This window comes from Salvelinus fontinalis, chromosome 1 (genome assembly GCF_029448725.1).
Source record: "Salvelinus fontinalis isolate EN_2023a chromosome 1, ASM2944872v1, whole genome shotgun sequence".
Lineage (NCBI taxonomy): Eukaryota > Metazoa > Chordata > Actinopteri > Salmoniformes > Salmonidae > Salvelinus > Salvelinus fontinalis.
Genome location: NC_074665.1, coordinates 46,842,987 through 46,869,077, shown reverse-complemented (window position 1 = coordinate 46,869,077; position 26,091 = coordinate 46,842,987). Strand labels below are relative to the sequence as shown.

The 26,091-nt window shown below is 42.0% G+C and overlaps 2 protein-coding genes across 2 annotated transcripts; both read right to left on the bottom strand.

Moving 5' to 3' along the window:
• Nucleotides 1-2,125: 2,125 nt before the first annotated feature.
• On the bottom strand, nucleotides 2,126-4,933 carry LOC129855842 (C-reactive protein-like). Its single transcript, XM_055923907.1, has 3 exons — nucleotides 4,824-4,933; nucleotides 4,614-4,671; nucleotides 2,126-4,180 (listed from the first exon to the last, which is right to left on the bottom strand). Exons 1-3 carry the CDS (start codon nucleotides 4,824-4,826, stop codon nucleotides 3,570-3,572), a joined length of 672 nt encoding a protein of 223 aa, XP_055779882.1. The 5' UTR covers nucleotides 4,827-4,933; the 3' UTR covers nucleotides 2,126-3,569.
• A 517-nt stretch (nucleotides 4,934-5,450) lies between these two features.
• On the bottom strand, nucleotides 5,451-18,332 carry LOC129855837 (E3 ubiquitin-protein ligase CHIP-like). Its single transcript, XM_055923895.1, has 8 exons — nucleotides 17,887-18,332; nucleotides 16,556-16,792; nucleotides 16,127-16,325; nucleotides 15,567-15,732; nucleotides 15,142-15,220; nucleotides 14,895-14,951; nucleotides 7,559-7,675; nucleotides 5,451-7,270 (listed from the first exon to the last, which is right to left on the bottom strand). The coding sequence occupies exons 2-8, from the start codon at nucleotides 16,667-16,669 to the stop codon at nucleotides 7,145-7,147; spliced, it is 858 nt and encodes a 285-aa protein (XP_055779870.1). The 5' UTR covers nucleotides 16,670-16,792; nucleotides 17,887-18,332; the 3' UTR covers nucleotides 5,451-7,144.
• Nucleotides 18,333-26,091: the final 7,759 nt, after the last annotated feature.

Sequence of the window (26,091 nt, the reverse complement as noted above, 5' to 3'; positions counted from 1 at the left end):
GATGTTCGACGAGCAGGTGTCCACATACTTTTGGTCATGTAAATTAAATAAAGGTTAAATACATTTTTAAATGAATGTAATGTATGTATCAACTAAAGATAGTTCATGAATAACTTTAGAGCGTTTCATATGGAGTTTTACAGAAGATATGGTTGTAACCTAAAACTGAACAAAATGTGACTTGTTTGGTTAATCTTTTTAAGTTTCCATGTTTTTCATTTTTGTTTCTGTTATTATTAAACAATATTCAAGTGCTCTTTCTTACTAGGATATCAAATTCTTGTGTCAACAATTCACTAATACAAGGTAATATCCGGATTCATAAAGGATCACATTTAGGATTACATTCTGTTTTATGAATCTGACAAAAGCAGGATAAACATCCACGTTTTAATGGAATGAACATTTCTGCAAGAAAGCTCTTAAAAAAATATCCATCTGTTCAATGGACACGTGCCAGAGCTCACCCAGATAGCTCGTAGCACTGTCTTGCGTATGCAAATATGTTTTGCCTGGAAATCTATTTGGAGTTGCTCGAAGGAATCCAGAACGGGCCTCCTTCTGTCTTCCCCACCGGCTCACGCGGGCCTCCCTCGCGCCGTCTATGTCCTCTCGCGTGGAAGACATTTCACCAGCTCACACACGCAGGGACGAGCAGCGAGCTGCATGCACCGCACCGCCTCCGATGGCCCAACCATGGGCGATTATGCAGATCTCACAGGCCGCCGCCGCTGCTGGCTCCCTCCGTCTCCGCGAGCAGATCAAGGCGCTCCGCAAGTGTTTGCTCAGTTGTACAATACACGCAAAAGACCCCATTCGAAGGACATGGAGTAAGTAATTATAGGCCTACTGTTTCACTAGATGGCCATAAAGAGGTGAAAATGGCTCTACAATAAATGTTTAGGTGTTGTGAGTAAACCTAACTTTAAGGTAAAATGTTCAGAAATTGTTTAATGGTTCAAAACATCAATATGGTACTAAAACTGAGACCAGGTTGTATATAATCCTATAAAATAATGTTTGAAACAAATATGCTGATAGTGGATCTTGTATAAAGGGTTCCCAATGGTGTTTTTGTCACTAAAGTCTATTCTTATTTTGGAAAATATGAAATATACTGCCGAACAAGAACACACAAATTGGACTTTTGAGATGTTCCAAATAGGCTCAATGACTGCTGCCATAAACCTTCACTTCAGTACAAAATAGGCCAATATAATGAATTGTTCAGAAATATTCCAAAATATTCCTACTCACTAATTAATCTCTAGTCTCCTGCAATATGGGATGTATTCATAGTTCATTCATAGTTCACCCGATCTCCAAAAGTTCAAAAACTTGACTTAACTTGAAAGTTAATCAACCGTAAGTAAAAGTAAAGAGGATATGGTGATATGGTGTGTATGGGTTGGGGGTGTGATGGGGGTGGTGTGTGTTGAGTGTGTGTGCGTCTAGGCTGGAAGGCAGCTAGCACTCCTCTTGGGCATGGATGCGAGAGGAGAGAAAGGAGGAGAGGAGAAACAGAGATGTGTGGTTGAAACCAGAGGGCTGAGGAGCCTGCCTGGGCAGATGGTCCACAAAGGTGTTACTACACAGTGAGTGGGCAGCGCGATTGATGCATTGCAACATTCAAGAAGGTGGAACATTTGGCTGCTGACCCGCAGTCAGAACTCATTCGCCCTCCCCTCCTTATTTAGCTGCTGCTGCTGAGAGCCGACGGGGGATTGGGTCCGAATAAACACACACAAACTCGGAACGCCGCACTTTCCCACCCTCTGGGGGGCCTAGGCTGTATGTTCACTGGAAACTCCTCCTTCCTCTCCAAGGAGGTCAAGATGGAGGGGGAAGAGAGAACGGGTTCATAGTGCCACAGAAGAACAGGCACACTAACTACAGCACATAGCTGCTACTAAGTCAGCACAGGGACTTGACACATGCTTCCCCACTGGGCACACACTGGTTGAATCAAACGTTGTTTCCACGTCTTCTCAATGAAATTACGTTGAACCAACATGGAATATACGTTGAATTGACGTCTGTGCCCAGTGGGTTCTTTCAAGGGTCAATGTTATCAGGACTACACCCTACACTTCATTATTGGCGCAGTGAACAAATGTCTATACTGTTCATGTGGTGTTTCTTTTTAATGCAAACATCATTCACAACAGATAGGTTATTACACATAAAGAAATGGCCAATTCATTTTAGAACAATTAAACAATGGCACAGTATACCACCACTACTTTACCTTGTGAAGGTCTCACCGGCAATTGTAAGTAGAATACAAAGTGGATGCTCAAAAATACCTATTTTCTCTTTAATAAACACACACTTTTAGTTATGCACATGCCAAGATCTGATTTCAGACCCAAAAAGCATTCTTACATCAGTTTAAACATTGAACATTTATGAGAGGGAGTGTGATAACCAAAGGCAACATTATGGCAATAGCTTTTAAACATCACAATTGCAGGTTTGTCTCAAAGCGCAGTTAAATTATTAAGTATAGAAATAATGAATCATCCTTCTCTTTCAGCTTTCATTCACTCATCCCGTTTTCCATAAACAATTGTCAAAATAGTGGTAACATTGATTTTATTCTTAAATATGAACAATATCAAATCATTTCACGTGCATGATTTTAACATTGCAGGTCTAATGTAAACAGTTTCAATTTAGCCATTAGCGGGAACAAAAGCAATTGAAATCTTGAGCACAAGAATGCCACACTATTTGGGCTCCCGAGTGGCGCAGCGGTCTGGTCTTCGAATCCAGGCTGTATCACAACCGGCCGTATTTGGGAGTCTCAAAGGGCGGCGCCCAACGTTGTCCGTGTAGGCAGTCATTGTAAATAAGAATCTGTTCTTAACTGACTTGCCTAGTTAAATCAAGAAATGAAACCATGCATGATCATGAAATGTATTATTTGGCGCTCACTGATTAAACTAGCATATACTGCCATCTTGTGGTTAAATATGGTACATTCCATTGAAAATAGTGCTCACCAGCCACGTGACAAATGTATACAAACCCCTGGAAGCCTGGCATGAGGCCACAAAAATAAAATCATGCTGAGAGCAATAAATAAACTGGCTCTAACTAAAAAGGTTAATTTGCATACTGTATGCAATTTGTACTGAACATTCATGATAATTAGCAGGCTGCAAGAGGAGACTAATAAAGTTAAAGTTAAATAGTAGTGTACCACATTTTCACATCTTGCTTCATGAATTAACATAACTGCTGGAATGCTAATAAAATATGGTTAATCTCCCCATGCATGCATTAGGTGAGGACATACCGTATCTATCCTAAATAGTTAGTTATAAAAAGAAAGGACCTTTTGGAATCTGGTTTTGACATTTCTGCATAGACTTTTTAAACAACACAAAATGTCCATCTCTTCTTATGAACAACTGGTATTTTGTGAGGGAACATAGTTAATTGACTACATAAGGAATGCAAGTGACTAGATCTAGAAGACCAAACTAATGAAAAAAGGTCAGTAGCAGTCCAGCAGAGACACACAAACGGGTCACATCCGCGTTCGCTCGCGACTCCACTCCGAGTCAGTCATCATCAACCACCATCACATTCCCGTTCAGCTGGTACTCGATGGTGGCCCAGTCAAAGATGTTTCCTTTGGTGATCTTATGTTCGTAATGCAGGGCTTGTATCTGGCTTCTGGGCAGCACATAGTCCCACATGTTGAGGTCGGTCACTTCCCCCACAAAGCTCTGCACTGCCTCCAGGTCTCCCAGGTGTTTGTCCGGGTCTTGCCCAAGGAGGACGGTCCCCTTGGGACGGATGGTGTGGCCCGGCTTGTACACCTGGTAGGTGCTGCGGCGGCCGTCCACCCAGAAGGCGGCCAGCCCGGTACGGGACTCCCAGGTGAGGCAGAGACTCGTTCTGAATGTGGTGATGGGCGGCAGGTGGAAGAAGGCGCCGTCGCCACTCAGGTAGAAGGCGATGCGGCCGTCTTTCTCGCGCCACACGTTAAGCTCGTCGTAGTCGGGCGTGCGGTAGGCGAACAGGATGATCTGCCGCTCGCCCTCCAGCTCGGTGGCCACGCGCATGCACAGCGTGAACGCCCGCAGGCCCATCTCCTTTTGGGGGATGAGCGCCACGAAGCTGAAGTCCGTCTCATACGGGAAGACCAGCACCTTCCCGCCCAGGCCAACTGTAAACACCACCACAAACAACATCAACTGTCTATTAGAGCAGTCACTGGAGAAGATGACAACAGTATTGTGGAACATTAATGGTGTTGTCTGAATGGGACTTGAACCCGGGTTCCCGTGACTGTCAGCCCAGCAATCGTTAAACCAAGAGGTCCAAACCACTTGACGGTCACTAGATGTTGTACTGCCGTCACAACAGTATAAAAACAGCGTGGCATGAGAGCAATCTGAATATGATGAATTCTCTTAGAAGTGCAACATTTAAAAAAAAACATGAGTTAATAGGGATTTTTTTACTTGAGGTATGCACACATGATATGAGCTAAAGGATTTACTATTTGGGATCTTAATAATAGTTAAGCAAAAAAAATCATTAAATAATCAATCGTACATTTTTTCCCTATATTCCATAGCCTACCAACCAAAACATACCTTCATTGGCTGAGGTGACACCCACGATACCCAGTAGGAGTATGAGCCTGGCAGTTATCTACCACAACAAACACATATCAGAATGGCAAAACACGCCACTACTACGGTCATTGTGAAAATAATAAATAGTAGTAAATACATCATATACTATAGTAAAGTGCATATCCTGTTAACAAAATGCTTCAGCACACAAAACAGTATTGCTCTTACCATGTTGATTTAAGGTTGTTATTCCACTGAAAGGTGATGATGCTAGCGCACTCGGTCACGCCTGTCTATTCTTAATGCCATGGTGTCTGTACGCCTCTTCCCTCCTAGTACCAGACCATTACATCACTTCAATGGACGGCTGTGCTGACAATGGACCCGGTGTGTGCAGGGGGGGGATTGGGTCTGGGTGACACTGGCCTTTTTGTTTTGACTGACACGCCCGGGCGGACGTGCGCACACACTTTCAGAACATGTGATTGTGGGTGTGTATTCTCTATTAATTAATTGAATGACTGTTTTGATTAAGGGTGAATTCTAGGTCCAGCAACCTCATGGTCTCTTGTGCATGTACAATTTTGTTTCGACCGGTACTAATGTCTGATTGACAGGTTGATTTACTTACAACTCTTCTTTTTGCTGTCTGTTTTTCGATTTCCCAACCTCCCTAGCACGACACACACCTCAGATGCTGGAAGCAGCACCCCTTGGAGCAGGTTAAGGACCCCTTGGAGCAGGTTAAGGGTCAGGTGCCTTGCTAAAAGTGCTAGATGTGATCAAAAGTAATGTGCGCAAAAATCAGATGAACATTTCACAAGGAGACAAAAAGGAACAAACCAAGGTCATGTGTATAATTAACATATCTACATTTAATACAGTTGTTTATTCTCAAGCTCTTCAGAAGTCCTCAAAAAGCCAACTCCTCACCCCAACACAAAACCTGCAGTTCACTAAAATCACATACATTCAGTTGAGAAATCGGACTTACGTAAACTAATTGAGGAAAAACTGAGAAATATCTAAGACTGTCAACAGCCGAGAATTCCAAGCTCCTAGTCAAGGTACTGCAACACTGATTGTTGTGATTGGTTAGAAATGCTGGAAGGGGGACATAGTTTAGATCAAAATAGGGAAAGACACTGAAATGAGAAGGTATAGGAGACTCTCAAAGTATTGGGAACATGACTGCTTTGACCATTAGGCAGTTGTCACACTTACATTTGTAAAGTTGTGAATACCTACGGCCACTGTGTGGTTATAGTAAAGTAGGCACGTTCTTTGCAAAGCAGACCTGAATGCTTATAACAACCTGAGCAGACCTCATGCTTAACAATGTAGGGAGTCCATTGTCATGTCAAATGCATACTGTACCGGCGGTTGTACTACTAGCCATCAGCCAAACATTGTCCAAGCGCACGCACCTATCGTTTCGTCTCTAATAACAGCAATTACAGCACAGGCCTTCGAAAAACAGGTTTCAAGAACTTCAAACCCAAAGAGAAAGTAAAGACGATGTTCTCGTATGATAAAAAATGCAGATATCTGAACCATTACAGGAGGAAATTGAAACGACCTTGTAGAGTCTCTATGCAGCACTTTAAACTGATGAATTGTCTATCATTCAAATCTCCTTTTTGGATCACGACAAGAATGCCATTTGGTACTACTGTAATAATACATACAACTCGTTGTAAAATAAATTGGGTTTAATCTATTCACTCTCACTATATGCATACATTCAACATAGTATAACTGCCCGCTATGAGGGACTGATATAATGCAATAGAGGACCGTTGACCATCGGTTGGAACATTATAGTTTGTATGATCTTGTTATAACTACACATCACAGGCAATGACATGAAGCAGACCGACTTGGTTGGTCAGTTTTTCTATAATACATTTCTCACATTTGCTATTATCTTGCATTAAAAAAATCCACACTAGATTGTTTGAAAAGTAAAATAACAATTTGGCATCAAATTGACCAAGACCGCCAACACTGAATTGTGGGAAATAAGTCATTACAGTACAACTAACCCATTATGTTAAAAAAAAATCGAAGTAAACAAAAATACTGGAGTAAGAGTTAGATAAAAGGCTAATATTTTCATCGCTTGGGTAGATAGTTCCAATGGTTATATTTGAGAAGAGATTGGAAGCTTTACATTAGAGGGTTTTGAGACCAGCGTGCAGTGCGATGTGTTCAGAGAGGATTGTGGCACAGAGAGATAGAGGGGAAGAGAGAGACCTGAGAAACATGGCCCCTGATTCTGAGGGATAGAGGACTATCAGAGGAAGGGAAGTGATAAAGAAAGATTCAGAGAGAAGGGGAGAGAGAGGAGACCGATTTAGAAAGAGAGGAATCACCTGGAGATATGGCTGTCATTTTGCAGTCCATAGTGTGACCCCCCCTATGTGTAAAGTGCAGGTCCAGGAGGGAGTTTGTGAATTCTGTCACTTCCTTTTTTCTTATTTTTTTTCTTGACACTTCTGGTGTGGGTCTCAGCTCTGGGACGTGTGGATCTACGAGCCATAGGGGGTTCAATAGTCCTCCACCCAACCGTTCTCCTGGATAAAGGCGTCGATGACCTCCTTCATGGCCAGGTTGGGGATCAGCTGGTCGTGAGTCAGAGGACTCCGGGTGACCGGGTCAAAATGGCCCACTCGCTACAGAGGACGGAGGAAAAATGGAACGATTGTTTGAGGTATTGGTGTAGCTGTGAGATGGTGGCTTTCATTATTATGCATAGTTTACAGTTTGCTTTGGATAGTATTACCCCTGTGGGTGAGTGGTTGATCGAGTAGGAACGGCAAGTGTATTTATAGCAATCTAAATTGGTGGTAATTTAGCGGTAAGTGATCGGTAGTGTGGATAAAACAGTATGTCTATGAATGGGCAACGGTTTATCTATACTTCTGCCGAGTAGATGTCTATAAAAGGATGGAATACTGTACCTGTAGATGCTCCTCAATGTCCTTGCGGTCGTAGGTGATCCCACTGGGGGTGATGCAGGGCTCCCTCATCAACTCAAAGCTGATCTTTCCACACAGGTAGTCAGGGATCTCCCGCTTCTGTGGGGTTCACAAGAATAGACATGCATGTAAAATGATACATACAGTTGAAGTCGGAAGTTTACATACACCTTAGCCAACTACATTTAAACTCAGTTTCACAAAAAATTCCCTGTCTTAGGTCCATTAGGATCACCACTTTATTTTAAGAATGTGAAATCTCAGAATAATAGTAGAGAGAATGATTTATTTCAGCTTTTATTTCTTTCATCACATTCCCAGTGGGTCAGAAGTTTACATACACTCAATTAGTATTTGCATTGCCTTTAAATTAGTATTTGGTAGCATTGCCAATAAATTGTTTAACTTGGGTCAAACATTTCAGGTAGCCTTCCACCAGCTTCCCACAATAAGTTGGCTGAATTTTGGCCCATTCCTCCTGACAGAGCTGGTGTAAGGTATGTAGGCCTCCTTGCTTGCACACACATTTTCCAGTTCTGCCCACAAATTTTCTATAGGATTGAGGCCACTCCAATATAGAGGTCGACCGATTATGATTTTTCAACGCCGATACTTGGAGAACAAAAAAAAGCCGATACCAACGATTTTTAAAATGTATTTGTAATAATGACAATTACAACAATACTGAATGAACACTTATTTTAACTTAATACATCAATAAAATCAATTTAGCCTCAAATAAATAATTAAACATGTTCAATTTGGTTCAAATAATGCAAAAACTAAAATTGTTGAAGAAGAAAGTAAAAGTACAATATGTGCCATGTAAGACAGCTAACGTTTAAGTTCCTTGCTCAGAACATGAGAACATATGAAAGCTGGTGGTTCCTTTTAACATGACTCTTCAATATTCCCAGGTAAGAAGTTTTAGGTTCTAGTTATTATTGGAATTATAGGACTATTTCTCTCTATACCATTTGTATTTCATTAACCTTTGACTATTGGATGTTCTTACAGGCACTTTAGTATTGCCAGTGTAACAGTATAGCTTCCGTCCCTCTCCTCGCTCCTACCTGGGCTCGAACAAGGAACACATCGACAACAGCCACCCTCGAAGCAGCGTTACCCATGCAGAGCAAGGGGAACAACCACTCCAAGTCTCAGAGCGAGTGACGTTTGAAACGCTATTAGTGCACACCCCGCTAACTAGCTAGCCATTTCACATCGGTTACACCAGCCTAATCTCGGGAGTTGATAGGCTTGAAGTCATAAACAGCGCAATGCTTGAAGCACAACGAAGAGCTGCTGGCAAAACGCACGAAAGTGCTGTTTGAATGAATGCTTACGAGCCTGCTGCTGCCTACCACCGCTCACTCAGACTTCTCTATCAAATCATTGACTTAGTTATAACATAATAACACACAGAAATACGAGCCTTAGGTCATTAATATGGTCGAATCCGGAAACTATCATCTCGAAAACAAGAGGTTTATTCTTTCAGTGAAACCGTTCACGATTTTTTCTAACGGGTGGCATCCATAAGTCTAAATATTCCTGCTACATTGCACAACCTTCAATGTTATATCATAATTACGTAAAATTCTGGCAAATTAGCCAGCCCAAACTGTTGCATATACACTGACTCTGCGTGCAATGAACGCAAGAGAAGTGACACAATTTCACCTGGTTAATATTGCCTGCTAACCTGGATTTCTTTTAGCTAAATATGCATGTTTAAAAATATATACTTCTGTGTATTGATTTTAAGAAAGGCATTGATGTTTATGGTTAGGTACACATTGAAGCAACGATACGCACCGCATCGATTATATGCAACGCAGGACACGCTAGATAAACTAGTAATATCAACCATGTGTATTTAACTAGTGATTATGATTGATTGATTGTTTTTATAAGACAAGTTGCTAGCTAGCATTAAACTTTTCTTGGCTTACTGCATTCGCATATCAGGCAGGCTCCTCGTGGAGTGCAATGTAATCAGGTGGTTAGAGCGTTGGACTAGTTAACTGTAAGGTTGCAAGATTGAATCCCCTGAGCTGACAAGGTAAAAATCTGTCGTTCTGCCCCTGAAAAAGGCAGTTAACCCACCGTTCCTAGGCCATCATTGAAAATAAGAATGTGTTCTTAACTTCTTATGGCTGCAGGGGCAGTATTGAGTAGCTTGGATGAAAGGTGCACAGAGGTGCCCAGAGTAAACGGCCTGCTCCTCAGTCATAGTTGCTAATATTGGCATATTATTATTGGATAGAAAACATTCTGAAGTTTCTAAAACTGTTTGAATTATGTCTGAGTATAACAGAACTCATATGGCAGGAAAAAACCTGAGAAGTTCCACTTCCTGTTTGGATTTTTTCTGAGGTGGCAGATTTTCAACCAAGCTCTCATTGAAATTACAGCGAGATATTGATGAGTTTTCACTTCCTACGGCTTCCACTAGATGTCAACAGTCAATAGAACTTTGTCTGATGACTCTAATGTGAAGGGGGGCCGAAGGAGGAATTAGTCACCACTGCCACGAGCTGACCATGCTTTGACCACGAGCATTCACGTGATAGGCAGCTCCGTTCCATCGCTCAACTGAAGTCAATCTAATTCTCCGGTTGGAACGTTATTCTAGTTGTATGTTAACAACATTCTAAAGATTGATTCAGTACATCATTTGACATGTTTCTACTGAATGTTATGGAACTTTTGGACATTTCGTCACGTTATAGTGGACGCGCTTTGTGACTTTGGAATTGTTTACCAAACGCGCTAACCAAAGTAGCTAATTGGACATTAACGGACATTATCGAACAAATCAAGCATTTATTGTGGACCTGGGATTCCTAGGACTGCATTCTGATGAAGTTCATCAAAGGTAAGGAAACATATATCATGTATTTTCTGGTTTCTGTTGACTACAACATGGTGGCTAATTTGGCTATTGTTCTGAGCGCCGTCTCAGATTATTGCACGATTTGCTTTTTCTGTAAAGTTTTTTTTTTTTTAAATCTGACACAGCGTTTGCATTAAGGAGAGGTACAGTGGGGCAAAAAAGTATTTAGTCAGCCACCAATTGTGCAAGTTCTCCCACTTAAAAAGATGAGGCCTGTAATTTTCATCATAGGTACACTTCAACTATGACAGACAAAATTAGAAAAAAAATCCAGAAAATCACATTGTACGATTTTTATTTATTTGCAAATTATGGTGGAAAATAAGTATTTGGTCAATAGCAAAAGTTACTCAATACTCAATACTGTTATATACCCTTTGTTGGCAATGACAGAGGTCAAAGTTTTCTGTAAGTCTTCACAAGGTTTTCACACACTGTTGCTGGTATTTTGGCCCATTCCTCCATGCAGATCTCCTCTAGAGCAGTGATGTTTTGGGGCTGTTGCTGGGCAACACGGACTTTCAACTCCCTCCAAAGATTTATTGGGTTGAGATCTGGAGACTGGCTAGGCCACTCCAGGACCTTGAAATGCTTCTTACGAAGCCACTCCTTCGTTGCCCGGGCGGTGTGTTTGGGATCATTGTCATGCTGAAAGACCCAGCCACGTTTCATCTTCAATGCCCTTGCTGATGGAAGAAGGTTTTTACTGAAAATCTCACGATACATGGCCCCATTCATTCTTTCCTTTACACGGATCAGTCGTCCTGGTCCCTTTGCAGAAAAACAGCCCCAAAGCATGATGTTTCCACCCCCATGCTTCACAGTAGGTATGGTGTTCTTTGGATGCAACTCAGCATTCTTTGTCCTCCAAACACGACGAGTTGAGTTACCAAAAGGTTATATTTTGGTTTCATCTGACCATATGACATTCTCCCAATCTTCTTCTGGATCATCCAAATGCTCTCTAGTAAACTTCAGACGGGCCTGGACATGTACTGGCTTAAGCAGGGGGACACGTCTGGCACTGCAGGATTTGAGTCCCTGGCGGCGTAGTGTGTTACTGATGGTAGGCTTTGTTACTTTGGTCCCAGCTCTCTGCAGGTCATTCACTAGGTCCCCCCCGTGTGGTTCTGGGATTTTTGCTCACCGTTCTTGTGATCATTTTGACCCCACGGGGTGAGATCTTGCGTGGAGCCCCAGATCGAGGGAGATTATCAGTGGTCTTGTATGTCATCCATTTCCTAATAATTGCTCCCACAGTTGATTTCTTCAAACCAAGCTGCTTACCGATTGCAGATTCAGTCTTCCCAGCCTGATGCAGATCTACAATTTTGTTTCTGGTGTCCTTTGACAGCTCTTTGGTCTTGGCCATAGTGGAGTTTGGAGTGTGACTGTTTGAGGTTGTGGACAGGTGTCTTTTATACCGATAACAAGTTCAAACAGGTGCCATTAATACAGGTAACGAGTGGAGGACAGAGGAGCCTCTTAAAGAAGAAGTTACAGGTCTGAGAGCCAGAAATCTTGCTTGTTTGTAGGTGACCAAATACTTATTTTCCACCATAATTTGCAAATAAATTCATTAAAAATCCTATAATGTGATTTTCTGGATTTTTTCTCTCTCATTTTGTCTGTCATAGTTGAAGTGTACCTATGATTAAAATTACAGGCCTCTCATCTTTTTAAGTGGGAGAACTTGCACAATTGGTGGCTGACTAAATACTTTTTTGCCCCACTGCATATCTATAATTCCATGTGTATAACTTGTATTATCATCTACATTTATGATGACTATTTCTGTTGAAACGATGTGGCTATACAAAATCACTTGATGTTTTTTGAACTAGTGAATGTAACGTGCCAATGTAAACTCAGATCTTTTGATATAAATATGAACTTTATCAAACAAAACATGCATGTATTGTGTAACATGAAGTCTTATGAGTGTCATCTGATGAAGATCAAAGGTTAGTGATTCATTTTCTCTCTATTTCTGCTTTTTGTGACTACTATATTTCGCTGGAAAAATGGCTGTGCTTATTGTGGTTTGGTGGTGACCTAACATCATCGTTTGTAGTTCTTTCGCTGAAAAGCATATTTGAAATCGGACACTTGTGGGATTAACAACAAGATTACCTTTAAAATTATAAAACACATGTATGTTTGAGGAATTTTAATTATGAGATCTGTTGTTTGAATTTGGCACCCTGCACTTTCACTGGCTGTTGTCATATCGATCCCGTTAGCGGGATGCAGCCATAAAAAGTTAACTGACTTGCCTAGTTAAATAAAGGTGTAACGGTCATTATGGCCAAACAGTTCTATTTTTGTTTCATCAGACCAGAGGACATTTCTCCAAAAGTACGATCTTTGTCCCCATGTGCAGTTACAAACCGTAGTCTGGCTTTTTTATGGCGGGTTTGGAGCAGTGGCTTCTTCCTTGCTGAGCGGCCTTTCAGGTTATGTCGATGCAGGACTCGTTTTACTGTGGATATAGATACTTTTGTACCCGTTTCCTCCAGCATCTTCACAAGATTCTTTGCTGTTGTTCTGGGATTGATTTGCACCAAAGTATATTCATCTCTAGGAGACTGAACATGCCTCCTTCCTGAGCAGTATAACGGCTGCATGGTCCCATGGTGTATATACTTGCATACTATTGTTTGTTTCTGAGGACTTGGCTGATTCTTTTTATTTTCCCATGATGTCAAGCAAAGAGGCCCTGAGTTTGAAGGTAGGCATTGAAATACATCCACAGGTACACCTCCAATTGACTCAAATTTTGTTAGCCTATCAGAAGCTTCTAAAGCCATGACATCATTTTCTGGAATTTCCCAAGCTGTTTAAAGGTACAGTCAACTTAGCGTATGTAAACTTCTGACCCACTGGAATTGTGATACAGTGAATTATAAGTGAAATAATCTGTCTGTAAACAATTGTTGGGAAAATGACTTCTGTCATGCACAAAGTAGATGTCCTAACCGACTTGCCAAAACAATAGTTTGTTAACAAGACATCTGTGGAGTGGTTGAAAAACGAGTTAATGACTCCAACTTATGTGTATTTAAACTTCCGACTTCAACTGTACATGTAAATATAAATACTACCCCCTAGATGAGTGGTTCCCAAACTTTTTTTGAACCGTGATGGGATAAAAAAAGATTAACAGGGAAATTTGAAGTGTGCCGCATAATGTAGTGGTAATGACCTCCTAATCTGATCCATACAGCAAATCGTCTATTTTGTGAAACATTTTTTGTAGATTAAATAGGGTATATTTGAAGTAGTTTCATAGTTCCTTAATCGTGATGACTCATTTGTGTGTACCGAGGGCCAGATCCAGGTTTAAGTGGTCGCTTAGGCGCCCCGGACGCATTCTAAAAGGTGCCACTACGGACACAAAGCCATGTTCCGTTTATTTCTATGGAAGAGGCTGTGTTACAGCTAAGCCTAAATCAGACTTGCCTGTGCTAATGGCTCTCACAAGCGATGTAAAACGATACAAATGGCTTTGCTCGTGATGCGCGCCCCTCAAATTATACAAACCTAACAGCCTGAGCACACCGGACTTGAAACAACGATACAGATGTAACTGTGTGTGCCATTCAATGTTTTATCTGAGCCTCACTGGTGATTCCAAGTCAAAATTCCATGAGCATCCGACAGGTCACGTTTATAAGGGAGAGTTCGATGTCTTTAAAAATATATAATAATAATCTAGATTAGGAAAAATTTCACAGCACACCTGAGAGTTCATCAAGGCACACTGGCTGAAAACCACTTCCCTAGACACCATCTAGATCTGGGCCATATTCATTAGGTAACATATAGAAAACTGACTGTAAAAGGGACGGACTACCTGAACTTGTCCAATAAGAAATCCTCGTTTTCCACGGTAAAACATTTTGCTACGGTGTGCCCTAATGAACACAACCCAGTATAGGGGTTTGAAACACCAATGTTGACAGAGGCAAGACGGTGTCTTCTTAACTCACAATGACAATTACATGTACCAAGTCAACAACTATATATAGGCCCCGATAATCCTTCATAACAAGCCTCGACAAGCAACTTGAGGTGGTGGTTGCTGTAGAAACGGCTTGGACTGGAAATAGGAGGTGGAGTGCTAGTCTATTTTGGTAACCATAACACTGGCACAGCTAAGTGTCAAAGCAAGGGGGTGGGTCAGACCCAGCTGATCAGAGAAACAGAGTGTGGACAAATTGTTTTTCTCTAAATTAAATTGTGAAATTTTATGAATAAGATCAAATATTTATTGTTATTTCAGTAATACAGAGCTGTGTTGTGCTACGGCTAACGATAATGAATAATCAGTAAGATTTAGTGAAATTCGTCTGGATTGAAGGTTGACCACAATCGTAGTAAACGGTGTGTTCAACTAATTTAAAATGTATCACTCACTTTTCTCTTCTCGTCCACTTGTGAAAAGAGCTCCTCCATGTCCATAAAGAACTTGTCCTATTTAGGAGAAGAGCAGAGACTTGGGTGAGGCCTAGCACAGAGCACTAATACAAACGCCCCTCAATATCAATGAGATATGGAGAAATAGGCAACATGACAGAAATTCAGTTACACGACGCCAGTGCTCAATACTTTAAAAGCAACTGGTCCCTGTATATTGACATAGGAGGATATAGACATAACTTACATGTTTTGATTTGATTTTGACGACGTCACTGCCACTCGGATTGTCCGCCTCTTTGTTTTCCCGGCAATCCGCCACTTCCCTGAGAAAAATATAAAGACGTAGCATTTCCTTAAATCACTCACTAAAGATCCCAAGATGAATTGGGACAGAAAACGCACCCGCAAATTCTAATGCATTAACCCGACTTATTCCCCAAGATTTGCACCAACATCTCAACAATTTTATTATCACACATGATTACACATGTGTAGAACACTGGGAAGGATATGTAGCAACTCATTTAATGTCATTCAATGGGGGTTCTGGCAATGAACTCATACGCAATGAACTTGTATGCTTCCCCATAGGAAATGGAATATCAGTGCAGGCGTTTTGCTCATACACTAGTATGAGTCTAAGAGTGTTGCTCCAGGTCCCTCCCTCACCTCTCCTTCTCAGCCAGGATGAGTTTGGTGAGATAGGCAAGCAGCTCGTTCTCCTGGTTGATGCGCTTCTCCTCGATGCTGTTCCAGCGCTTCTTTTTGGCGAGCCGCAGGGCACTTGGGATGTCGTCTCCAAAGTTCAGCCTTTGCTCCTTGGCCAGGTTGTAAGCTGCCCACAGAACGGTTCCAGCTATCATTAATGTTGTCCATTGAAAGTAAAAGCTTACAACTGTTATGCGGCCCATTTTCCCATCTACAGATCTTAGCATTATTAAAAAGAACATTTTAGTTGCACTACAACAATCAAAACAATTTCAGTTTAGTACCATTACACAGTACTCAGCACCTCTGAGGTTTAGTTAAATTGCAGCACATAGCATTCTAACTAGCACTCAAAACAAAAATGCACATCAATGTTGTGTTGCAATACTGAGGGGGCCATATAATCATATTTATTAACTTTAAAAGACAAACTGAGCCTATACTGGTACTGCTATTCTGACTTTGTGAAGGCCCAGGCTTAATCTGTGTCCGGGAAACTGGCCTTAAGGGTTGATCCTGACCTCTCTGCAGGTTGCCGATGGCCTCGTCGTAGTTCTCCAGCTCCAGGTGACACTGGCCCAGGAAGAAGTGAGCCTTGACCGACTGGGGGTCCATCTCCAGCGCGTGCTTGCAGTCCGCCAGGGCTTTGTCGTGCTGCTGCAGCTTTAAGTGGCACAGAGCCCGGTTGGTGTAGTACACCGCCACCAGCGGGTTACGGTTCTGTTGGCAGGATACACACAAAACACAAACATATTGCACAGGCTACTGTTGTAAGGGTGCATCAGTCCAGCGTATAGGCTACTTTCTATACGTACATGAATCCATTCAAAATAGGTGAATAAGTCAGTGTCAATATCTCATGTCATACCCTTTCAAAGCATGCGGACAAGTCTAGCCATGTCAGCTACTACTACATCATCCGGCAGAAAGGGAGGTAGCTCGCTACTCACGATGGCTTTGCTGTAGCAGGTGGCAGCCTCCTGGTACTTGCGGCAGAGGAACAGTCGGTTGCCCTGTTCCTTCAGCTCCTGTGCTGTGGAACTCTTCTCCGGGCTGCCTGCCATCTTCTCCGGTGGCTCCGCGGCGCCTGCTCCGCGCTGCTTCCCTATCCTGTTCCCCGTCTCTCCGGCTGGCTAGCTGTCAGGTGAAAGAATGGCCAGGCCGTCTGTTCTTTGTCTTCTCACCAACTACAAACGAAAGATGGGCAGCGTCATGCAACAGTCAATGCCTTGCTGCTGCAATGCACCTGCACTGCATCGAGCGCTTCTGATGAGGTGCAGTCGCTGTGGCAACTCATAAATTGAGCAGCATATCCGTGTCAAGTCACGAAAGTTAGCTAGGTCAAGACTATAAGGTTAGCTATGCTTTCTAACGTTGGTCCACGTCGCAATGAAAAAAATAAGGTAGTTAACTAACCTAATATTGGACTAAAGGAGCCTAACATTACTCCTTACGCCAAGGAAGCCAAAACAGTCAAATACTCAATTGCGGTACGGTTCTAGAAACATAAATCGCTCTACTTTCATATCACATCAAAATCATTTAACAAATAAATACACACTGTCTGAACATCGTTTTAACCGGATTTAACACAGTTCCAGCACATAGTATTTTTCGTGACAACACGTTTGTGTCTACCGTTTACACGCAGGTGTTCCGAGACGCAGGTAGTTACAGTAATTAACACAGTGTCTGCCCACTGTCTTCTGTCTGTTTCCCGTAAACAAGAGCTGTATAACATGGAAATGTGCCCGTGTGGGAACCATAACCCTATAAAGGTGTGTATCAACTTAACCTTTTGATTTAACGTTATTTTATAAAATGATTTCTCGCCGATGTCAAAGATAATGTATTTATGCTTCCAAAATCGTACTGTTAATGTTCAGACCGAGCGTCGCTGCTCTTAACAAAACGTCACTCTACAGAAGACGCCTTCGTCCAATTATTTATGTGAAATGTAATGGAACTGTGAGTCATGGTCAAGCAACGGTGGTTAGCTAAGAAGGTAATTTAGCTAGCTAACTAATCTTAAAGCGAGCTAGAGTGGACTTTCCCCACCATGAGTTTGCGGTTGACTGAACTCGAAATTATGGCAAATGTATAGTACTTAACTACATTGCAACGTCCAAATCACTGCAAACCTCACAACAACCCCCCGCGAATAAACAACTAACGCTAGCCAACTAACGTTAGATGGTTAGCTTGCTAACGGCTAGCATTCCTCATATGCGGTTATTTATCTACTACTAGCTCTACACAACATAAACATATGTAACCTCACCTTCTCAAAGGAATTTCACATACAGGCGGTTGATGTGCCAGTATCTTTCGATTTCAATTCTTAATTTATTTGCTTTTCCCATTGAGCTGTCACGACAGAGCTGACAGGAGCTAGCAAGTTTGTTTTTATGCTGACGTCATGATGTAGACGACGGAAACCCGCGAGGTAGGCTTTAGTGAAAATACGTCTAACAGAATACACTCTTTGACAACATGTCATCAGATTATATATGCTCATGCAATTCAGAGGAATAATGGGTGTAAATGATACACGTTTTTAATATGTGCTAATTGATTCCGTATCATCAAAGTCAGGGTTGGTCTGATTGCCTTTCCGCAGCAACTGAGGCTCACATCACGCGTCTAGCTAAGCAAGGTTGGGTCTGACCAATTTGATGAAAGCAGCCCAGGAAGCGAAATTTCGTTTCATAGTATACCCGAAGGCAAAGTCATTGGGCGCGTTCGAGCGGATCACTTTTGTCATGACGTTGACCAACGTTGGTCACCGCATTTCAAAATGTGTTGCATTATGGGTATAAACATTTTCGGATTTGCGACTACATGCATAGAGGAAAAGGAAGACCCAACTCGGTGGAAAATCTATCTCCCTCCAGCAGATGGCGTTTTTTCGTTGTTTTTCCCCACCAAGCAAGGAGTTTTTTAACGGGGGTCAATGAAAGTCGAATTTGGTCAACAAAAAATGTATGGCTTATTTGCTACGTGAGGTTTATTTGATTGAACATAAGTTTCGTAATTCTTACGAGTGTACTGATATAAGTAGGACAAAAAACACTTTATATTGGAGTTTGCTATGCATATTCATGAAATGGGGCTAGTAGCATAGCATCTCTCCATTGAATGCAGGCGGTTGTCGTCAACAACCCTCTTCGAATATTCAAAAAAGGTTTACAATAATGAGATGTATCCAGCAATCCAAAGAAAGGATAGGCGGGAGCTAGACAGCCTGCCGTGCCGCTTTGCGAACAACGACTCCCATTGTTAGGGAGGAGAGACATGTATCTTGTCAGGATAGAGTACCACTGTATGGTACCCTTCATTCAGAAAAATACATATTTTTTTCCTAATTATCTTGCAAATCTCAATTTTGGATGAGACTGACTTTATGACCAACATGATCCTATTTACACTTTGTAGTACATTTTGACACTAGAATAAACGTTTGACTAATATTGATCCCACATAGGCCATTTTCTACCAGAGAAGTTGTTTGCCTTCAGTTTTGAGGGAGTGTCCAATTGGCATGATGACTGCAGGAATGTCCACCAGAGCTGTTGCAGATAATTGAATGTTCATTTTTCTACCATAAGACGCCTCAAGTCATTTTAGAGAATTTGGCATAATACCCATAAAACCTAGAGGTCAGACAGGGAAATGGTTCCAATCATTTTCCCACCGTACATTTAGGGGATTTTAGAAACACGTAAAATAAGGGCTGTGTTTCGTGTAGGCTTACCCGGGCATGACGTTTTGATAACTGTAAATCTCTCTAGGACAAGGTAGCTTTTATCAATATATTCACCTGTATTTAGCCACCCAAAATGAAATGCTAATTAGCTGCTAATGTGGCTATCATAAAGAACTACAAATACCATGATGATCTGGACGAGACTGCCGAATCAAGGCAAATGTAAGAATCTCTGGATTAACTATCTAATGTTAGCTAAATGTAGTAATTAATACATTGGCAAAATTTCTTTAAATGGACAGTTCTGAGAACTGTCTTGTGCAAATTTTACATTGACACAATACCTGTTAGGAAAGGTGTCAGCTAGAGATGATGTCCAGGAGCTTGCCGGGATTTGTAGTTTTGCATGATTTTAACTTTGATGCAAATTAGCATTATTTTTTTTAAATCTGAGAGTAAATAGATCCAAATATATTGATAAAAGTCACCTTGCCCGAGAGAGATTTACATGATTATCAAAACGTCACTACAGGGTAAGCCTACACGAAACACAGCCCTTATTTTAAGCGATTCTAAAATCCCTTATGGGGCAATTTAATGTTGGAAAAACTATTGGAACCATTTCCAACGGCTCTGGAGCAACGAACCGCCCTTGCTGTCTCTGCCTGGCCGGTTCCCCTCTCTCCACTGCGATTTTCTGCCTCTAACCCTATTACAGGGGCTGAGTCACTGGCTTACTGGTGCTCTTCCATGCCGTCCCTAGGAGGGGTGCGTCACTTGAGTGGGTTGAGTCACTGACGTGATCTTCCTGTCTGGGTTGGCGTCCCCCCTTGGGTTGTGCCGTGGCGGAGATCTTTGTGGGCTATACTTGGCCTTGTCTCAGGATGGTAAGTTGGTGGTTGAAGATATCCCTCTAGTGGTGTGGGGGCTGTGCTTTGGAAAAGTGGGTGGGGTTATATCCTGCCTGTTTGGCCCTGTCCGGGGGTATCATCGGATGGGGCCACAGTGTCTCCTGACCCCTGCTGTCTCAGCCTCCAGTATCTATGCTGCAGTAGTTTATGTGTCGGGGGGCTAGGGTCAGTCTGTTATATCTGGAGTACTTCTCCTGTTTTATCCGGTGTCCTGTGTGAATTTAAGTATGCTCTCTCTAATTCTCTCTTTCTTTCTCTCTCTCGGAGGACCTGAGCCCTAGGACCATGTCTCAGGACTACCTGGCATGATGACTCCTTGCTGTCCCCAGTCCACCTGGCCGTGCTGCTGCTCCAGTTTCAACTGTTCTGCCTGCAACTACGGAACCCTGACCTGTTCACTGGACGTGCTACCTGTCCCAGACCTGCTGTTTTCAACTTTCTAGAGACAGCAGGAGCGGTAGAGATACTCTTAATGATCGGCTATGAAAAGCCAACTGACATTTACTCCTGAGGTGCTGACTTGTTGCACCCTCGACAACTACTGTGATTATTATTATTTGACCATGCTGGTCATTTATGAACATTTGAACATCTTGGCCATGTTCTGTTATAATCTCCACCCAGCCCAGCCAGAAGAGGACTGGCCACCCCTCATAGCCTGGTTCCTCTCTAGGTTTCTTCTGAGGTTTTGGCCTTTCTAGGGAGTTTTTCCTAGCCACCGGGCTTCTACACCTGCATTGCTTGCTGTTTGGGGTTTTAGTCTTGGTTTCTGTACAGCACTTTGAGATATCAGCTGATTTAAGAAGGGCTATATAAATACATTTGATTTGATTTGATTTCCCTGTTTGACCCTTAGGTTTTATGACACCGCCACTGTCCATAACCTTTTCTATATGTCAACTGCATGACCTTTACAACAACCATGTGATCAAAGGTCATGAACTTTCAGAACCAAAGTATTGTGGGATACAACCTTCTGTTTTTTTGGAAGCAAAAAGCACTACATGCTGATAAATGGTTGATGTTGCCACCTATCATTGGGTATTATCAATGCATGTTTACTGTTTTGGGTGGATTACTATTTTGAACTTAAAGATGCACTATGCAGAAATAGCTTTGCCATTTCCTGGTTGCTAAAATTCTAATAGTTCATTTCAGTTTAGGTAACAAAACAAGCAAGTATAGTGTAGAGAATCATTGTACCATTTAAACCGCTGTGAAATATATTTTCCATAACCAAAAATATGGTATTTTCAGCTGTTTGAAGCTGGTGTACAAAACCAAAACTTAAAGACGCAAAAACAAAACATAAGAGCATGAAGCATAGAAAGTGCACATAGAACAGATCTACTGCTTCTTAGACTTGCTTTCAATGAGAAGGACAGATCTATTACTCACATTTCTATGTGTATTTTTCTGAGTCGCCCAAAAAGTTAAATATTGCATCTTTAAATACATATTTTTCCTGACATCCTTATAATCTAATTACATAGGCCTACATGTGATCCAAATTTTAAAATAAGTTCAGGAGTATACATTTGCTTAACAACTCACATAACTCATTCTGTGTGCAATAATAGTATTTAACATGATTTTTTAATGACTACCTCATCTCTCTACCCCATACATACAATTATCTGCAAGGTCCCTCAGTTGAGCAGTTAATTTAAAACAGGTTCAACCACAAACACCAGGGAAGTTTTCCAAGTTGAGGTTTGAGATACAAAGTAAAGAAACATGTTCTTGTACTCTGAGTGCTCCTTTTTCTTTATTCTCCTGGATAGTCACCAGTTGAAGTATCACAAATATTTGTAGGATTTTTAAGTCCCTTGTTTAGGCTGGGCACATTTTGGTATACCTTCTTTCCAACGTTCTTGTATTTGTTTGTAAGTGTTGATTTTTAATCAACTCTGTCTGGTAAGACTTTTGCCATTCTGTTGCTTACGAGTTGTATTATTATTTTGTTGCAATTTTTTTATCGTGTTCAAGTCCGGGCTCTGGCTGGGTCAGTCAAGGACATTGAGAATTGTCCCGAAGCTACTCCTGCGTTGTCTTGGCTGTGTGCTTAGGGATATTGTCCTGTTGGAATGTGAATCTATGACCCAGTCTGAGGTCCTGCGCGCTCTGGGGCAGGTTTTCATCGAGGATCTGTCTGTACATTTCTGCATTCATCTTTCCCTCAATCCAGACTAGTCTCCCAGTCCCTGCCACTGAAAAACATCCCAGCAGCATGATGCCGCCACTACCATGCTTCACCGTAGGGATGGTGCCAGGATTCCTCCAGACGTGATGCTTGGCATTCAGGCCAAAGAGTTCAATCTTGGTTTCATCAGACCAGAGAATCTTGTTTCTCATGGTCTGAGAGTCTTTAGGTGCCTTTTGGCAAACTTTAAGTGGGCTGTCATGTGTCTTTTACTGAGGAGTGGCTTCTGTCTGGCCACTCTACAATAAAGGTGGTGCAGCGCTGCAGAGATGGTTTTCCTTCTGCAAGGTTCTCCCATCTCCACAGAGGAACTCTGGAGCTCTGTCAGAGTGACCATCGGTTCTTGGTCACATCCCTGACCATGGCCCTTCTCCCCCGATTGGTCAGTTTGGCTTGGTTTTTGTCAACTGTGGGACCTTATATAGACAGGTGTGTGTCTTTCCAAATGATGTCCAATCAATTGAATTCACCACAAGGGGACTCCAATAAAGTTGTAGAAACATCTCAAGGATGATCAATGGAAACAGGATGCACCTGAGCTCAATTTCAAGTCTTATAACAAAGGGTCTGAGTACTTATGTAAATAAGGTATTTTTGTTTTTTCTAATTTTTATAAATATGTAAACATTTCTAAAAACCTGTTTTCACTCTGTCATTATGGGGGCATTGTGTGTAGATTTTAGAATAAGGCTGTAACATTACAACATTTGGAAAACGTCAAGGGGTCTGAATACTTTCCGAATGCACTGTATATATATATATTTTCCCCACATTTTTGAACTAGGCCTTTACTACTCCTGTGTGAGTGGAGAAAAATACTCCTCAGCTGTTTGGGTTGTGTCAGCGTGTGTGTGTGTGTGTGTGTGTGTGTGTGTGTGTGTGTGTGTGTGTGTGTGTGTGTGTGTGTGTGTGTGTGTGTGTGTGTGTGTGTGTGTGTGTGTGTGTGTGTGTGTGTGTGTGTGTGTGTGTGAACGTATGTGGGTTTTGTTTGGGAGTGTCATTGTAGTGTGTACACTTAGGTTGGAGTCATTAAAACGTGTTTTTCGACCAATCCACACATTTCTTGTTAACAAACTCTAGTTTTGGCAAGTTGGTTAGGACATCTACTTTGTGCATGACAAGTCATTTTTCCAACAATTGTTTACAGACAGATTATTTCACTTATAATTCACTGTATTACAATTCCAGTGGGTCAGAGGTTTACATACTCTACGTTGACTGTGCCTTTAAACAGCTTGGAAAATTGGCTTTAGAAGCTTCTGATAGGCGAATTGACATCATTTGAGTCAATTGGAGGTGTACCTGTGGATGTATTTCAAGGCCTACCTTCAAACTCAGTGCCTCTGCTTGACATCATGGGAAAATCAAAAGAAATCAGCCAAAACCTCAGAAAAAAATTGTAGACCTCCACAAGTCTGGTTCATCCTTGGGAGCAATTTCCAAATGCCTGAAGGCACCACATTCATCTGTACAAACAATAGTACGCAAGTATAAACATCATAGGACCACGCAGCCATCATACCGCTCAGGAAGGAGACGCGTTCTGTCTCCTAGAGATGAATGTACCTTGGTGCGAAAAGTGCAAATCAATCCCAGAACAACAGCAAAGGACCTTGTGAAGATGCTGGAGGAAACAGCTACAAAAGTATCTATATCCACAGTAAAATGAGTCCTATATCGACATAACCTGAAAGGCCGCTCAGCATTGAAGAAGCTACTGCTCCAAAACCGCCATACAAAAGCCAGAATACGGTTTGCAACTGCACATGGGGACAAAGATTGTACTTTTTGGAGAAATGTCCTCTGGTCTGATGAAACAAAAATAGAACTGTTTGGCCATAATGACCATCGTTGTGTTTGGAGGAAAAAGGGGGAGGCTTTGAAGCCGAAGAACACCATCCCAACCGTGAAGCACAGGAGTGGCAGCATCATGTTGTGGGGATGCTTTGCTGCAGGAGGGACTGGTGCACTTCACAAAATAGATGGCATCATGAGGCAGGAGAATTATGTGGATATATTGAAGCAACATCTCAAGACATCAGTCAGGAAGTTAAAGCTTGGTCGCAAATGGGTCTTCCAAATGGACAATGACCCCAACCATACTTCCAAAGTTGTGGCAAAATGGCTTAAGGACAACAAAGTCAAGGTATTGGAGTGGTCATCACAAAGCCCTGACCTCAATCCCATAAAAAAATATGTGGGTAGAACTGAAAAAGCGTGTGCGAGCAAGGAGGCCTACAAACCTGACTCAGTTACACCAGGTCTGTCAGGAGGAATGGTCCAAAATTCACCCAACTTGTTGTGGGAACTTGTGAAAGGCTACCCAAAATGTTTGACCCAAGTTAAACAATTCAAAGGCAATACTACCAAATACTAATCGAGTGTATGTAAACTTCTGATCTACTGGTAATGTGATGAAAGAAATAAAAGCTCATATAAATCATTCTCTCTACTATTATTCTGACATTTCATATTCTTAAAATAAAGTGGTGATCCTAACTGACCTAAGACAGGGAATTTTTACTAGGATTAAATGTCAGGAATTGTGAAAAACTGAGTTTAATTGTATTTGGCTAAGGTGTATGTAAACTTCCGACTTCAACTGTATATAGTTTAGTGAGTTTGCGTAGGGTCAGTGCAAGATCTAGTCAGTGCAGATAGTTTGGGTACCATTAATTTATTATTTAGCAATCTGGCTATTTAGCGGTCTTGTGGGTAGAAGCTGTCTCGGAGCCTGTTGGTCCGAGAGCCGAGGCTCCCCTACCATGGGTCGGACAGTCGCAGAGTGAACAGTCTATGGCTTGGGTGGCTTGAGTCTTTGGTAATTTTTAGTGCCTTCCTGTGACATTGCCTGATATAGAGGTGCTGGATGGCAGGGAGCTCTATTCCAGTGATGTACTGGGCTGTCCATACCACCCTCTGTAGTGCTTTGCGGTAAAGGGTGGTGCATTTATGTAACGGTCCTGACCAGTTTTATGTTGTTTTTGTATGTGTAATTGGTCAGGGCGTTAGTTTTGGGTGGGCAGTCTATGTTATCTGTTTCTATGTTGGTTTTGGGTTGCCTGGTATGGCTCTTGATTAGAGGCAGGTGGTTTGCGTTTTCCTCTAATTAAGAGTCATATTTAGGTAGGGCGTTCTCACTGTTTGTTGGTGGGTGATTGTCTCCTGTGTCTGTGTTATGTCTTACACCATACGGGATTGTTTCGGTTGTTCGTTTCGTTTCGTTTTGATGTAGTATGTTTCCTGTCCGTAAGTGTTACGTGTTAGTTATGTAAGTTTATGTTCAGGTTTCGTCTACGTCGTTTTCTTGTTTTTGTATTTTTGAAAGTGTTTTGTTTTGCCATCAGCGTTTAAATAAAAAGATGGCTTATTTCCCTCAAGCTGCATTTTGGTCTGAAGATCCTTCTCTCCTCACCTCGTCCGAGGATGAGGAGAGAGACAGCCGTAACAGAATCACCCACCACGCTAAGACCAAGCGGCAAAGGAAAACTCAATGGAGTAAGGGACAGGTAAACCAGGACTCATGGACATGGGAGGAAATATTGGATGGAAAGGGACCATAGACTCAACCAGGAGAATATCGCCGCCCTAAAGCTGAGCTGGAGGCAGCGAAGGCAGAGAGGCGGAGATATGAAGAGGCAGCAAGGAGACGTGGCTGGAAGCCCG

Bases quoted from the DNA above. Each gene is read 5' to 3' on its own strand.
- LOC129855842 (XM_055923907.1), bottom strand. The intron at 4,181-4,613 runs GTATGTTTTGGT...TGGTGTTTACAG, and splicing joins TGTCACCTCAGCCAATGAAG to TTGGCCTGGGCGGGAAGGTG.
- LOC129855837 (XM_055923895.1), bottom strand. From the start codon at position 16,669: ATGGCAGGCAGCCCGGAGAAGAGTTCCACAGCACAGGAGCTGAAGGAA. The intron at 15,221-15,566 runs GTGAGGGAGGGA...TATTTTTCTCAG, and splicing joins ATCCTGGCTGAGAAGGAGAG to GGAAGTGGCGGATTGCCGGG. The intron at 7,271-7,558 runs GTACAGTATTCC...CGTCCTCTGTAG, and splicing joins ACATTGAGGAGCATCTACAG to CGAGTGGGCCATTTTGACCC.